Source organism: Castor canadensis, chromosome 6 (assembly GCF_047511655.1).
Source record: "Castor canadensis chromosome 6, mCasCan1.hap1v2, whole genome shotgun sequence".
In the NCBI taxonomy this organism is placed as follows: Eukaryota; Metazoa; Chordata; class Mammalia; order Rodentia; family Castoridae; genus Castor; species Castor canadensis.
Window position 1 is genome coordinate 12640410 of NC_133391.1, and position 14403 is coordinate 12654812.

General features: G+C 55.1%; 1 protein-coding gene across 1 annotated transcript in view; it reads right to left on the reverse strand.

The window, feature by feature from the left end:
- Positions 1-1011: 1011 nt before the first annotated feature.
- Positions 1012-14403, reverse strand: part of Castor2 (cytosolic arginine sensor for mTORC1 subunit 2) — a 46148-nt gene continuing 32756 nt past the window's right edge. The window contains exons 3-9 of the mRNA XM_020164552.2: positions 9710-9903; positions 9469-9601; positions 8880-9003; positions 8203-8313; positions 7754-7836; positions 6260-6354; positions 1012-6164 (exon numbers count right to left, since the gene is read on the reverse strand). Coding sequence (XP_020020141.1) covers positions 6099-6164; positions 6260-6354; positions 7754-7836; positions 8203-8313; positions 8880-9003; positions 9469-9601; positions 9710-9903 — 806 coding nt within the window. The 3' untranslated portion in view covers positions 1012-6098. The remainder of the gene's footprint in view (positions 6165-6259; positions 6355-7753; positions 7837-8202; positions 8314-8879; positions 9004-9468; positions 9602-9709; positions 9904-14403) is intronic.

A 14403-nucleotide genomic window follows, 5' to 3' on the forward strand; every position in this document is an offset into this window, starting at 1 on the left:
CCCATGCCACCACCCTTTTTACTTTAGTTTGCTTTCAGATAGGGTCTTGTGGTCTCAGACTACCATCTTCCTACCTCCGCCTCCTGAGTAGCTGGGATTAACTGGAGCGTCACCACTTCTGGCTCCTTTGTTTTCTCTATTAAATTTTGGGAGAAGTCGAGGAGCTTTTAAAACTGTGTTGAGACCACGACCGGCTGAATCAGATTCTGGGATGGGTGAATGCACAGTGCGATCAAGGCAGCCAAAACTGCATCTCAGGAAGAACCATAGCCTCCTGGAAGTCAGGGAACAGCTGAGGTGCTGGCTGGACATCTGCCTTGTACATCTAGTACTGGCCCTGCCACTCCTGACTCTGCACTGGGAAAGCTCAAGACATGACCTTGAGCCAGCCAGGCCATCTCTCCTGAGAACTGAACCTGGACATCTCCTTTGGCTTCTCTCATCTGTGCTTGGCAACCCAGAATTCAGTATTCCGATGCTAAGCTGGGCTTTGCCACATATGAGTTCTCCATCTGAGGCTCTTAGCCAGCCTCAACCCCCTTCGTGTGTGTGTGTGTGTGTGTGTGTGTGTGTGTGTGTGTGTGTGTGTGTGTGTGTGTGTGTGTGTGTGGTGTGTGGTATTTTTGGCAGTATGGGGCCCACACCTAGATCCACTCCACCACAAAACCTGTTTTGTGATGGTTTTTTTTTCAAGATAGGGTGTCATGAACTATTTGCCCAGGCTGGCCTCTAACTGCAATCCTCCTGATCTCTGCCTCCTGAGTGGCTGAGATTACAGGTGTGAGCCACTGGCGCCCAGCAAGACAGTAAGTGTTGGGAGAACTTGTCACACAGCATCAAGTAATACAGCCCCTTTTGCTCTGGACGGTTCTTTCTGGACTCAAGGAGTAATAGCTGGAGGTGGTCCTCCCCTCTCCAGCCAGGCCTGCGCTTCCCCGGACCACAATGTGGAGAAAGAGATGTGATCCTGCATCAGACAGACACAGAAACCAAACCAAAATCAGCCACCACCATGTTTTCCTTCGTTTTAATTAACACTTTACAAAGTACAAAATATACTGTCTTTTTTCGGGGGGGGGGGAACATTAGGTATTTTTTTCTCTCGTCATACAGTACATGAATTTCAAGGGTTTTGTGTTTCTTTGACAAAGAAAGCATGAGGGTCCCAGGGGTGGGGTAGGACGGCCCGTTCTCCCCTTCGCCCAGGCCTTGGGACGGAGGAGGTGCCACGGGTGCTGGTGACAGACAGCGTGCCACTTAAGGGCCACAGGGGCTGTGGGCAGGAATGCCCTGCTGCTTCCCAGTAAGAGGCTCTGGGCAGGGTAGAGGTCCCTCAGGACCTGCTGTGCCCTTTCTTCTGCTCCCCCATCTTAGGATAACAGACATGATTTGGCATAGAGCAATGGAGGGGCTGGGATTTTTATTGGTGGTGTCCGTCTCATTGATTTGAAGATAACCCCACTTAACTCTTCTTGGACCATTTTCTGAATACAGGTAAACTGAGGCAACAGGAAAGGAAAACACACTGGGCTTGGCCTGGGGTTGAGGAGGGGGCCTGAATTTGGCCTGCCTTTCACTCCTGCTCTCCCACATGGGTCTCCAATGTTGTCGAACCTTCTTCTAAGATGAGCCTCCATGATGGGGCAGCCACCCCCACCCCCAACACCTCTCCCTGTGAATACTGTCTTAGGAACTGGGTGATTTGAAGAGTCCCCTGGGGCACCTGGGCACTTCAGGATGGCAATATGGCCTTCCAGGCCTCTGAGGAGCACAGCCCCCGCTGGGACACGTCTGCCCCTCTGCGGAGCAGTTTGTCAAGTGTGGTGAGGTTATCCTAACCAGGCAGTCACCTCCTCTACCCCAGAGCCAGGCCCTGTGCTCCCACCTGGCCACCTCTGTCCACGTGGGCAAGGTTGCTCCCTATGATCCTAACTGCTGAGCATCACGAGCAAGTCCTGCAGCTGAGCTGTGCACGTACACATCACACACACACCAGCACCCTGACTCCCAAGTCCTCCCAGCCTCTCCTCCTCCACAAACTCCCCCACCAGGCTGGCTGCCCAGGCCTCGGGCTTCTATTCCAGGCCACTTCTGGTGCCTCCAGCCCTGGGGACAACTGGCTGCCCCAGCCAGGGCTCCACCTCCCCATCCCGGTCCTCAGAAAAGCAGCCTTTGGGGGATGACTGGAGGTGACACTGGGGCCATAACCCACCCTGTGGCTTATTCCAGGGACAGTCAGCAGTCAAGCATGTCTTTTTGCCACTTCTAGTTTGAAAATGAAAAAAAAAAAGCTAGGATGAGGTTGGAAGATGTTGGGAAAGTCCTGGTCCTCCCGTGACAACCCCAGGCCACTCTCCTCAGCCTGTCCTGTGCAGCCTGTGGGGCTGATGGATCATCAGCCATCTTGGCTGGTTCTCCTCCAGAACGAACCCCCCCCCCCCCACATCCCCAGCACAGTGTCAGGAAACCTAAAAAATCAAAGCTCAACCTTGTTGCCGCCGGGGATCCCATCATCACGGCCACCAACTCGTGCTCACCATTTGCCCAGGCTGGCTTCAAACTGCGAACTGTGATCCTTCTGACCTCTGCCTCCTGAGAAGCTGGGATCACAGCAGTGAGCCACCGGTGCCGGGCTTCCTACACTCAATCTTGAAGCTCAGGAAGGTGGCCCAGGGTGGTTAGGAAGGGTAAGTGGCAGGCTCAGTTTTCAATGTCATCCATCAACCAAACAGTGCTCTGGCCTCTCCTACCTGTCCAAGTCCTCCCTCCTGTCCTCCACAGCCCCCTCGGTCACCCTGGAGGAGACAAGCCTCCCCAGACTTAGAATCTTCCTGCTGGCGCCACCCTGGTTAGAGTGGCCATGTCACTTACTCTGTCCCCTGCCCGCCAGGGACCTGCTGTTGCAGCTGCTGGGAGGGGTGGATACTGGTGGTTTGGATCTTGGGGAAGAGAGGCCACGGGGTCAGGGCTGCCTGCATCTCTGGGGGCTCTGAGCCCCCCATGAAGGAAGGAGTGTAAGCTGCTAACACCTGTTACCTTGGCTGGGCCAGGACTGGGGGTAGAGGGAGAAGGGGGTGAGCCCTACCCTAAGGGCTAAGCCAAAGAGGGGATTTTGTCACTGGGGGGAAGATGGCCACACACGAGGCTGTGGTGTAGAGGGACCAAGTGGGCGAGGGTAAGGTTTAGGACTGTTTGCACTTTTCTAAAGAGATAGCCCCTCAGAAGGAGCCACACTCTTGCAGCCCAGGTGGCCTGAAAGTGACTTCACTCACAGCCGGCCAGCCTTGTCTGGTGGCCATTTCTGCTTTGAGAAACTCAACCTTGTGAACAGTCTCATTCTTCTCATTGTCCGCACACCCCAAAGTCAGAGCCAAGAGAGCCTCAGGTGCTGGCTGGTGAGATCTCAGGGCCACCACCTCTGTGGCCAGGCCACAGAAACACACGACCCTCCACGTGGGGTCTGGAGTGACCATCACACCCAACAAACCAGAAAGCAGCGGGGCACACAGAAAAGACAAGGGCAGTCAAACACTGGGGAACACTCCCATCCCCCCAGAGCTGTGGTGACCACACCACGACCATGACACACACAGACCACCAAGAGAACCCCAGCTTCCTCACACAAGCAGGAGGATGGGGTGGGAAAACAGGGCACCACAGTGACCAAGCAACAGGGTCCCTGGGGAGGCTGCAGAGCAGAGCCCTGGCTCTGGTCCCTCCCAGGACACACGGTGGTGCCATTCTGGATCAGAGAGGGGACAGTCCCCAGGAGGAGGCTGGGAAAGAGAACCTGAGAAGCCTGTATGTAAAAAAAAAAAAAAAAAAAAAAAAAAAAAATCAGATAAGCTGGCAGTTTTGCAGCCATCCAAGAAGAGGTGACCCTGGGGGCAGGAGTGGGCTACTTATCCATGTTCACGGTTTTTCGAGAACCCTGGAGAGGGGGGCCATCGTGTTAAAAGTCAAGAAATTACTTCTAATTACTCCTCCAGCAGATCAACATCCCCTCAAAACAAAACAAGAGTGTCCAGGGACCTTGGCTGTGAAAATGGGGGCACAGATCATACTTGTCCCAAGGCTGGGGAGGGGGGCGCTGGTTTTGTCCCATTTCTAATCAAGCCCGAGAGATTTCTTATCATCGTATTGCCTATATACTTGAATTAAAAATATACGGTGGCTCAAAATGTGCCTGTGTACACGCAGCAGACACGACAGGGGTCCTCACGCCCACACTTGTGCACACGGGGGAGGGGGTCTGTGTCTGCATCCTGTGCACACAGAATATATTAACATATATATTGCCCAAATATATATGCTATTTACAGAATCTCTATCAACATAAGACAGGTATTTATAGGTGTGTACCAGACAGTACTGAGGAAATCTTGGGAGCCACACGATTCCGGGGACACGAGGCCATCACACTTGCACGGTGGGAAGGACTGACCAGAAAAAGCAAGACAAAAAAAAAAAAAAAAAGGGATACAGATAGATGCACCCCAGAAAAATCAAGGCCTTCCACAGACAGAAAGTGGACTCCGGGCCTTTGGCCATCGCCCGGCCGCGTGGCCGACCTCCACTCGGGACCAGATTTGGTTGGCAGCCAGTTTTGTGCAAAATGATTGACTTAAAAAACAGGAATGTGGGATTCTGCTTAGTGTGCTGGGCGCTCAGCCCTTGGAGGGGTCTAGAACGGTTTCCTGGGGACTCCAGGCTCACCTGGCCTTTCGCTAGATTAGCCTTGGGGACAGTGTCTGAAAAAAAACACCTGCAAGAGCATGGGTAGGCCCCTCGTCCTACACCACTTCCCCGAGGCCCTTGGGTCCCCTCACTGCTCAGATGCCCAGACAGAACCACTGTGGCCGGAGGCCCTGGGGTGCTCGAAAATCCCCATGTGACAGATCTCTGCGCCCAGCCTCTCTTAGAAGACCTGGCTGAGGTCTCTGTGACTCTTCTTGGTAGTTGCGCCCATTTTCAAAGCCACAGGCCACCAAGTGACAATGAACCCTTGGGGCCTCCAGGCAGAACTCAAATTGGCCTCATCTCCTAAAAACAGAAACTACTGCCCAAAACAGCAGCCCGGGCACAAATACATTAAATAAAAAACTAAAACAAAGGACGGTTTTCTCTATTAAGGCTCAGTTAAGCTGCCTCCAGGCTAAGTAACTCAGGAGCACCATGGCCCCAGATGGCGGGGTGGGTGGCAGGCAGGCGACTTATCCCCCAAAGGTGGGGCAGGGGAGAATGATGGGGGAGCCCTAGGCTGGTCTAGTTAACAGCTGGAGAGGTGGGATGACCTAAGACATCCCAGGCCCAGGGTGCTTCGGGAAGTCCCCACTGTGGGGGAAACTGAGGCTCCAACCTACCCAAGTCAGGTTTGGGGAAAGTGTATAGGACAGGAGTCGGTGCTCCCAGGCTGGTGGCTCTCTGGGCCCCCTCCTCCCCCAGGAGTGAGTGCTTGTGGTGATGGTGGGAGGGTCTGGTTAGGGCCCCTCTTGGCAGTCATGCTGGGAGTTGGGGAACAGGCCCTGTGGTTGGCAGGCGGGGTGTGCTGGGTGACGTGGGCCCTCTGCGCTCCTGTCTGAACCTCGCCAGTCACAATGACAGCCTGCTGGCCTCAACTCTGCGGGAACCAGCCCTGAGGTGATGGAGCCAGGGACCAGCAAGCATGGCCCCCAGCCAGGGCCTTCACGGTCGGGGGGTTCCCACATTCAGCCCCGCTCCATCAGCCCCCCAAAGACATCACCAGGAGCATGGACCCTGTCGTCCCGTGAGAGGCTCTGGCTTCCTTTGGTGTCAGCCCCGTGCTGTGTGTGAGGCCACATGAGAAGGTGGGTCTGCTCCCTGGCCCTCTGGGCCTCAGAAACCATTTTCTGGGGTATGGCTGGGGGTGGGGAAGTACCTCATTCTTAGGAAGGTGGGGCTCAGGGAAGGGAAGAGGAGGGCACAGGCTCAGGCCTGGAGGGTCAGCAATCATGGGAGTGTCCCAGAGGCCCCTTCTTGGGGTCCCCAGGCCTGTTTTCCAGTCTGTGGAGAAATACTGCAGAAAGAATTTTCAGGAAGGGGCTGGCGCAGGCCGGGTTGGCAGGGAGAGCGGAGTCCTAACGCTTCTCTGCCTGACTGACCTTCAGGGCACCAATGACACCACTGATATTCTCTTCCGGGACCTGTGAACCAGAAGCAAAAGTTGGTGACCTGAGCAGCTGCTGCCCCTGCCCTGCCCCGCCCCGAGCTGGCCCTGCCCGGCAGGGGTGACACTCACCAGTGCGTGGTCGAACTTGAAGGTACTGATGTAGTAGGCTGGGATGTCAGCCGCAGCCAGGGGCTCAGAGATCTGGGCCACGATCCCACACTCATCTGGAGAAAGATGGGGTGCTAAGACTCAGCAAAGGCGCCCCAGCCTCCCTGCACCCATGATCTCCTTAAGCAACCCCATCCTACCGCCCTCTAGGGCTCAGCACAATGGCCATCCATGAAGGGGTCTTCTCGGACCCACTGGCCGGAAAAGCATCTTCATCTTCAGGGCATCATACACCCTGTTTCTTTGGCCCTTTGCTTTCTGGTCTATGTCATGCTATAAAACACTGGTCACCAGTCTTCTAAATTGATGTCACAAGCCACAGTTTTTTTTGTTTTTTTTTAAGAGCCAGGCATGGTGGCGCACGCCTGTAATCCCAGCACCCAGGAGGCTGAGGCAGGAGAATCAAGAGTTCCAGGCCAGCCTGGGCTACTTTGCAAGAGCCTGTCTCAAAAAACCAAAACCAAGCAACCAAACAAAAAACCCGAAAGCTTTTGTCTGGACACTGTGGAGCGAGGCAAGACTTGAGTTTTAGAGACTGATGACAAGTTTTCTCCTGTGGGATCCTCCCAGGGTGGCAATGTCAGGGCAAGGTGACAGATCTGGGGGTGAGGTGGTGGAATGTCCTAGACCTATAGGAAGATGGTCAGAAGTTCCTGGCACTTGCTGGGCGCTGGTGGCTAACGCCTGTAATCCCAGCTACCCAAGAGGCAAAGATCAGGAGGATCACGGTTCAAAGCCAGCCTCGGCAAATAGTTGGAGAGACCCCTCTCCATCTTGAAAAAACCTTATCACAAAAAATTGGGCTGGTGGAGTGGCTCTAGGTGAAGGTCCTGAATTCAAACCCCAGTACTGCAAAAATAAAAGTAATAATAAAAAAAAAGTTCCCGCACTTATACAAAGGAGACTAACAAAAACCCTCAACACTCATTATGTTTGGTTTTTATTTTATTTATTTACTATTAATATTATTTATTTATTTACTATTAATGAGGTATTCTCATTACCTTTGGGCAGTGAATTAAAGAGTGATTTCTTTTCCCTTCCTAATTTTTTAAGTTTTATTTTTAAGGATGCTAGGGGTGGAACCCAGGGCCTCTGCATGCTGGGTGGGCCCTCTCTCACTTGAACCACACCTCCAGCCCTCTCCTCTCGTATTTTGTTACTGAGTCAGGGTCTCGCTAACTTTGCCTAGGCTGGTCTTGAACTTGAGATCTTCCTACCTCTGCCTTTCGAGTAGCTGGGATTATAGGTGGGTACCACCATGCCTGCCTCAATGTATTAATTTTTGAACTGGGGGAAAACAGGAGGCCTGTGTCTGCCTGTCATACCCTTGGCCAAGGGACCCCTCAAAATGGGAACTTCAGCCTTCCTAAGCTTAGCCTCCCTGTTCATACCACCGCGCTGAGCGTGACAGACCCAAGTCACCCCACCTGGGGGTTGAGGCCCAGGGCTCACCGAATCCCAGAGGCTGTCCTCCGATTCGCACCATCTTCCACAGTTCTCCGGATGCGCTCGTGAACAGCAAGTTACTAGGGAACCTGTCAAGGGGGGAGAGGAAGTCGGGGCCTGGTGTTAACTGTGACCCCTGTGCTAGTTCCACGCACTCCTGCGGGGCCTGGGGCAGGGCCAGAGGGGGGGACAACCTGTCCCCAGGGTGGGGCAGAGCTCAGTCCCCATCAATGCCTGTGATCCTCTCATTTTGGGGTGGAGACAGAAAAGCAGTAATAGGATGGGGTTTGGGGACAAGTGGCCCTGGGCCATGGTTCAAATCCCTTTCTTGTACCTTGGGCCACCCTGTATCTATGGGAGCCAGGTACCCAGGACGAGGGGAATGGGGATGGCTCACAAGGGACAAAGTGGGAGCCCTGCCCCAGCCTGAGAGTCCCCTCCTTCCCCCTGCTCACCTCTGCTGGGTCTGCACGTCCATCACCAGGGAGATGTAACCCTCGATGAGGGAGAAGGAAAAGAAGCGGATGTGACCACAGTCGTCGCCAGCAGCCAGGGGGTCCTTCACTCTGCAGGCCAGAGGATGGGCTGGTAAGAGTGGGGTCCCGCCGCCTGCCCCCCACACTTGCCCGTCATCCCCGGCATGACGGTCCCCGCCTGGGAGACCTGGACCCAGCCCTCATCCTTCCATGAGTCTGGCCCTTGGATTTCTTGTCATCCTGCGACATTCACAGAGGCAGGGACAGCACTTTACAGTGCCAGAGGCCTGGTCTGTGCATATCCCTCGCTGCACAGGGTGTCTCTGGCCCTGCATTTGCCTGTGTGTCTGGACATGGGCTATGGTCAGTGCCAGCTTGCTGGTCCCCTACTGCACTTGGCGTTGCCTAAACTTAACGAATCCTCCCTGAGGAGGCCTACCAAGTCTTTGGTCCGCTGAATGAGAAAACTCCGGCTGCCTTTGGAGCTCCTGGGAATGGTGTCCTTTGTCACACCTGTACCCGCCCCATGTAGGCTTTGCCAAAATTTTCAGTTCCTAGCATGGGACGTCTTTCCCCTCAGACTGGGCTCCTAGGCAGGTCCCTCTCTCCCTGGGCCTCCCCCTTCCCCTGCAGCGTACTCTGTCCCAGGGTCTTACCCGTTAGAGTAGAACATGACATCCATAAGGAGGGTGGCGACAGCGGGCAGTGTGTCGGGGTCCAGGCTGGTGACACAGAATCTGTTGCTGGGGCTGGACAGCGGGTGGATGACCGGCCTCTGGACTGAGAGTGCACACAGACATGGTCCGCTTAGTGTCAGAGTGGCATGGAGCTGAGTGGGTGGGTGGGTGAGGAAAGGCCCAGGGAGGGGGCAGCTGGCAGCTAGCCCAGTTCCAGGCTTTTGGCCCAGTTCTTGGCCCCTGTGGCTCTCCAGCAGCTCTCCAGCTGGCCTCATTCTCCACGCTTGCCTTCAGACCCCAGGGCCTTTGTACATGCTGTGCTGACTGCCGTGAATGCCCTCCTGTTGTCACTCCATATGCTCCAGCTTCTGCCCCCAGTCCCTGCCCCTGGGTGGCCACCATGGGCACCTAGACCTAGCTAGCTAGATCTTGGTCGCAGTGTCTGACCAGGACTGCTGTGCCTTGTTCTGCCAGGTGCCCCGTAAATGATCGGTAGGTGGAAACCGGTGCTCCAGTACCTGGGAGCTTCCTGAAGTGTCTCTGTGCAAAACCCCTAACCCCAGCTCACCCATCTTGGACTTCATGAAGCCGTTGGTGATACCAAGGTTCTCGGCAGCCACTGTCTCGCCATTGACCACCCGAAGGATGGTGAACTCTGATGACAAGGTATGGGTGACGAAGGGTAGGTCACGCTCGCGCACCTGGGGACAGGAAATGAGGGTCTTGAGTCCCCAGCTCCCTCCCACCCCCTGGTGTGTGGCCCGGGGCGCAGCTGGGAGTGTGCGTGGCCCCGTGTGGCTATGGCTCACCAGGATGAAGTCCGTCTGGTATGTGGACAGCATGAACACGGAGATGTTCTGGTCGGCCAGGGGAGCGATGACTGACTTGGCGATCTTGGTCACACCAATGGGCTGGGAGCTGGAGAAACTGCCACCACCGGACACCACATTCAGAGCCAGCCAGGTGGCGTCTGCCACACTCAGGTGCTCTGAGGAGGGCAGCTCTGTATGGGGGAGGCACAGACAACAGACCTGTGACTGCCGGGGGCCTGGGTGTCCCCAGAGCAGGCCAGGCTGAAGAGGCCTAGGGACTGAGGCTCTCGGCCCGGAGCTGCCAGTTCACTGTGCTGTGTGGCCTTGCAGAGCTCCCTTTGGGACTCAGCTTCCTTATTTGTCATCAGGAAGGGATCTGCCCCTAAGGTCCTTCCCTGGGAGGACGAGGCCAGGTGACATGGTGATATGCCAGGGCAGGAAGCCCATGGGGAGTAGTTCATCTATGAGCCTTGGTTGTAAAGTGGAGTCGGTGTCTTTGTGACTTCCCATGGGTCACAATCCTTGTGTGTATCTGGCGCTGTCACTGTCACCATCATCTTACATGTAACTGCAACATGGTTTTCAAGCCAGGTTCCCCAGGACCTCCCAAAGGGGTTCTGGGTAGAGGAAAGTTTGGAAGGGTACAGTGTGCAAATCCTGGGATTTCTCTCCCTGCTTCGGCTCACTCAGCTCTGGGAGAAGACCCAGAATCCAAATGGCTGACTTGTCCCTCTGCCCTGTCCTGCACAGACAGTCCCCAGGAGCCCTGGGTTGGGCTTGCACATGTGCAGTGTCCTCATGACATACAGCCTCAAGTCCAACCACAGGCTGCCTGCGGGATGCTCTGTGCGTCCCTGGACACCTGCTTGAACCCACCTGTGCCAGGTCCAGAGGGGGTCAGGGGACCCAGGTCTATGGAGGGGGTTCCACTGCTGTGTACCCCACCAGGATTATTCCAGAAACCCCAGAGGGTCAGTGATTTGTCAAAGGCCACTGAGATAGGACACAACAGAGCCAGGGCTCAAATTCTGTTGGCCTCAAAAGCCCAGGCTCTGTGCTGAGCACGGAAAGGAGGAAGTGTCAAGTTCCCAAGGATGGGGTGGCTCAGAGATGCCAGGGAAGGGCACTGGGCTGGCCTCAGGCAAGACGGCTCTGAAGGAAGGGACATGGAGTAAGTCTCATCAGAGCTTCTACCGGCCTCGCTCTGGTCGCCATGGTGACTGCAGCCTAGGCCAGTGGTCAGCCGGTGAGTGACGGGGAGGCAGGCGGCTCCACAGAAAAGGCAAAAGGCCTGGGCTTCCAAAGACCACGGATCTCAGGCTCCCTGACCACCTGCTCTCCAGGTGAGGACTGTCGCTCTCCCTGTTCCCCAGGGGATCAGGACTGAGGTTCCCCAGCAGAGGAAAGACGTCCCCCAGAACCAAAGCCTTATCTTGCTTCTGGAATTCCAAGGGACCTGCACTGGGTGGTGTGACACTCCTCACCACTTCTATGACGTGTAGGGAGAGAGAAGCCGGGAACCACAGAGGGCTGGGGTGCTTTGATGCTTACCACATCAGGTGGCACCCAGTGCCAACTTCACCTTTTTTTTGAGACAGCATCTCACTGTGTAGCCCAGGCTAGCCTGGGACTCTTGATCCTCCTGCTTCCACCCCTCCCGAGTGCTGGGATTACAGGCGTGTACCACCATGCCCTGCTCAACTCATCTCTTCTCCTGGAGGTGAGTCATGCAGCCTGGACAGCAGTGAGTCACTGGACAGAGGCCACCTCCTCCATATATTCAATGATGAAATAGAAAGTGTCCCTCTGTACTGGAGCAGACCCCTAACGCCTTCTTGGGAAAATTCCAACAGGGTGGATTATACCACACACCAGGACCACGTGGGTGAGCTCTGGCCCCAAGCTCTTTATGAGGCAGAGCCACCAGTGGCTTCATGTCTCCTTTGGAGTAGAAGCCAAAGTCCTTGCAATGGTCCAGCCCAGTGCCACCCAGGAAAGCTCTCTGTGACAGTGCCCATGGGTCTGTCCCTGTCGTGTCCACCTGGGCCCTGTGTGACACTTGCCTGTGCCTGGAGGAACTGAAACTTCTACACTTTGAACTGTTTTTTTTTGAGACAATTTTGCTAGGTAGCTAGCTTGGGCTGGCCCTGAACTCATGCTCTTCCCGCCTCAGTCTCCCCAGTGCTGAGATTACAGGTGTGCACCACCACACCTGGCTTTTCACTTCATCTTCATTAAAATTCCAAAAACCACCTATGGCTGAAGTGCTGGAAAGAGGAGCTCGTGGGTCAGCCCCACAGCTGTGCCAGGTGCCTCTCCTGGTCTCTGCTAATTCTGGTGCCAGCAGAGCAGATGGGGAGGGGCTGAGGGGCTGCGCTGCCCCACTTTTCCCACCTGTACCCACTTACTTGCTCTTCCTTCCCCTACCAGCTCAGTCTCTGGGCTCCGGCTGACCTAGGGATGGGGTCACCTTTAACATCGTCCTCCACTCCTAACCCTGGCTTGTCACTATCAGGCAAAGGGCAGGGGGAGTCACTGCTATTCTAACAGGACAGCCACGTGGCTGGTTAGCTTCTCTGAAGTCCGTCCGTCCGCAGGGATGGAGTGGACAGCTGCCTGTCTGCTCACAGATGCACGACTGTCTCCTTCCCCATCTTACAGAGCACAGGGAGGCCCAGAAAGGGAAGCTGAGCGGTTCAAGGTCACAGTCTCATCCTAGCCTATGTCGTGCCACACCCACCTCCCCCAAGGGTGGGGGGGCTTTGCTTTGGAACTGTGCAAGGAGGTGTTCCAATCCTGATGCCCAGAGGGTGGCCTCCACCAGCCCAGCCCTTCCTGTGGGGCCTGATCTTAGTGGGACAAGGCAGGATCGACTAGGGACACGAGGAGGTAGAACCCAGAATCTCAGGAATATTGTATCAATGTATAACCTGATTAAAAGTGCACAAACACCTGTTTTTCTTTTGGCAGTACTGGGGTTTGAACTCAGGGCCTTGCGCTTGCTAGGCAGGTGCTCTACCACCTGAGCCATGCCCCCAGCCTCCCCCTGCCCCTCTTTTTATGGGTTGAGATGAGGTCTCGTGAATTTTTTGCCTGCAGCTGATCTGGAACCACAATCCTGCTCTCCACCTCCCCAGTAGCTGGGACTACAGGCGTGAGTCACTATACCCAGCTACCATTTTCTTTCAAGCATCACATTCCTTCGTTGAGCAATGTTAGGCAGTAAAACGATGACCTCCCCTTCCCACCTTTGTCACTATTGTTATTACACCTCGGATCAAGCGTGCACAGTTTCACGACAACTGCCTGCTCCCTTCATTTGAGAGGTAGGATCGTGACAAGTTACAAAAAGCAGATACCTTTCATTGCACAGACCTGGAATTATCTTTTCAGACTTAACATCTCTGGACTGAGCTGATCGCGTCAGAACACTATTGTGACAGGAATGACTGGGATGTCCCAGGTCCCTAGGACAAGCTAGCACCCACGGCTACACCCTAAACTTACTCCCTGGCCTGTTTTACCTGGTGTGTGAGAACACTTGCTGTCTCTCCTCTGTGCCAAACCCACATCTGGGTGTGCACTGCTCTTCCCTTTCTAATAAATTCCCTTGGTCTCTACATTCTCTGGATTCTTCTCTGAAATCAGAGCTGAGGTCCCCTGGGGACCCTTCTGGCCCAACCTGGTTCTGGTGACAGGGCTGTGATTCATCCTCCTGGGTACAGGTGGGCAGGGGACAAACCCCCGGGCCTTGGGCACAGATAGCACAGTCCTGCTCTGCCCTCCCCAGTGGGGGTCTTGAGGGAGTGGTTGCTAACCCAGGTACGTGTGTGGTAGTGGGAAGGGAGGCGGGCAGGTGCACTTGCATCTTTAGGAGATGTTGGTGCCACCAGAATTCTGCCATTCGAGTCCCTGGGGAGGCGTGGATGAGTCCCCGGTGATCTCATGGAGAAGTCCAAATCTGAGGCCAGCTGCAAAGGGGGCCTGGGATTAGGGGAGAATGTCGGGCGGTCCACAGGGGCCATGGCGGCCAGTCTGGTGGGATGGGACCATGCCCTGCTCCTGGCTTCAGCTCTGGAGATTCATCAAGAGATGACCTGGTGGTCATGCCTGTAATCCCAGCTACTCAGGAGAGAGAGAGCAGGAGGATCATAGTTCAAAGCCAGCCCCAGGCAAATAGTTTGCGAGACCCTATCTTAAAAATACCCAGCAGAAAAAAAGGGCTGATGGAGTGGCTCAAGGTGTAGGTCTTGAGTTCAAACCCCAGTACTGCAAAAAAAAAAAAAAAAAAAAAAAAAAAAGCCTTCTAAGAAGACTTAATCCTTAAGAGGCTTCTAGAAGGGTGAGATTTGCCAGGGCAGCAGAGGAACGGAGACTGGTCCTCGCTGCTTCTTGTCCACGGACCCCAAACACTGCCTGGTGTTCTGGGGGCAAAGAAAGGTCCTCGGACCCTGTCCTCACTGCAGGCCATGTCTCAGGGTACCCGAGGTGTCACTCTGAGGCTGCTGGTACACGTCACAGGGACAGTGGCAGGAGGCGGCCAGCTTGCCTTTCCCCAGAGGAAAAGCAGTCCAAGAGTGAAACGGAGCACTTGTCACTGCCCAGAATCATCCTTTGCCACCGGCCCAGGACCTGCAGCTCCTCCTGCAGCATGGCCACGCCCTCTGCCCAGAGCCTAAGTGTCTCAGGCA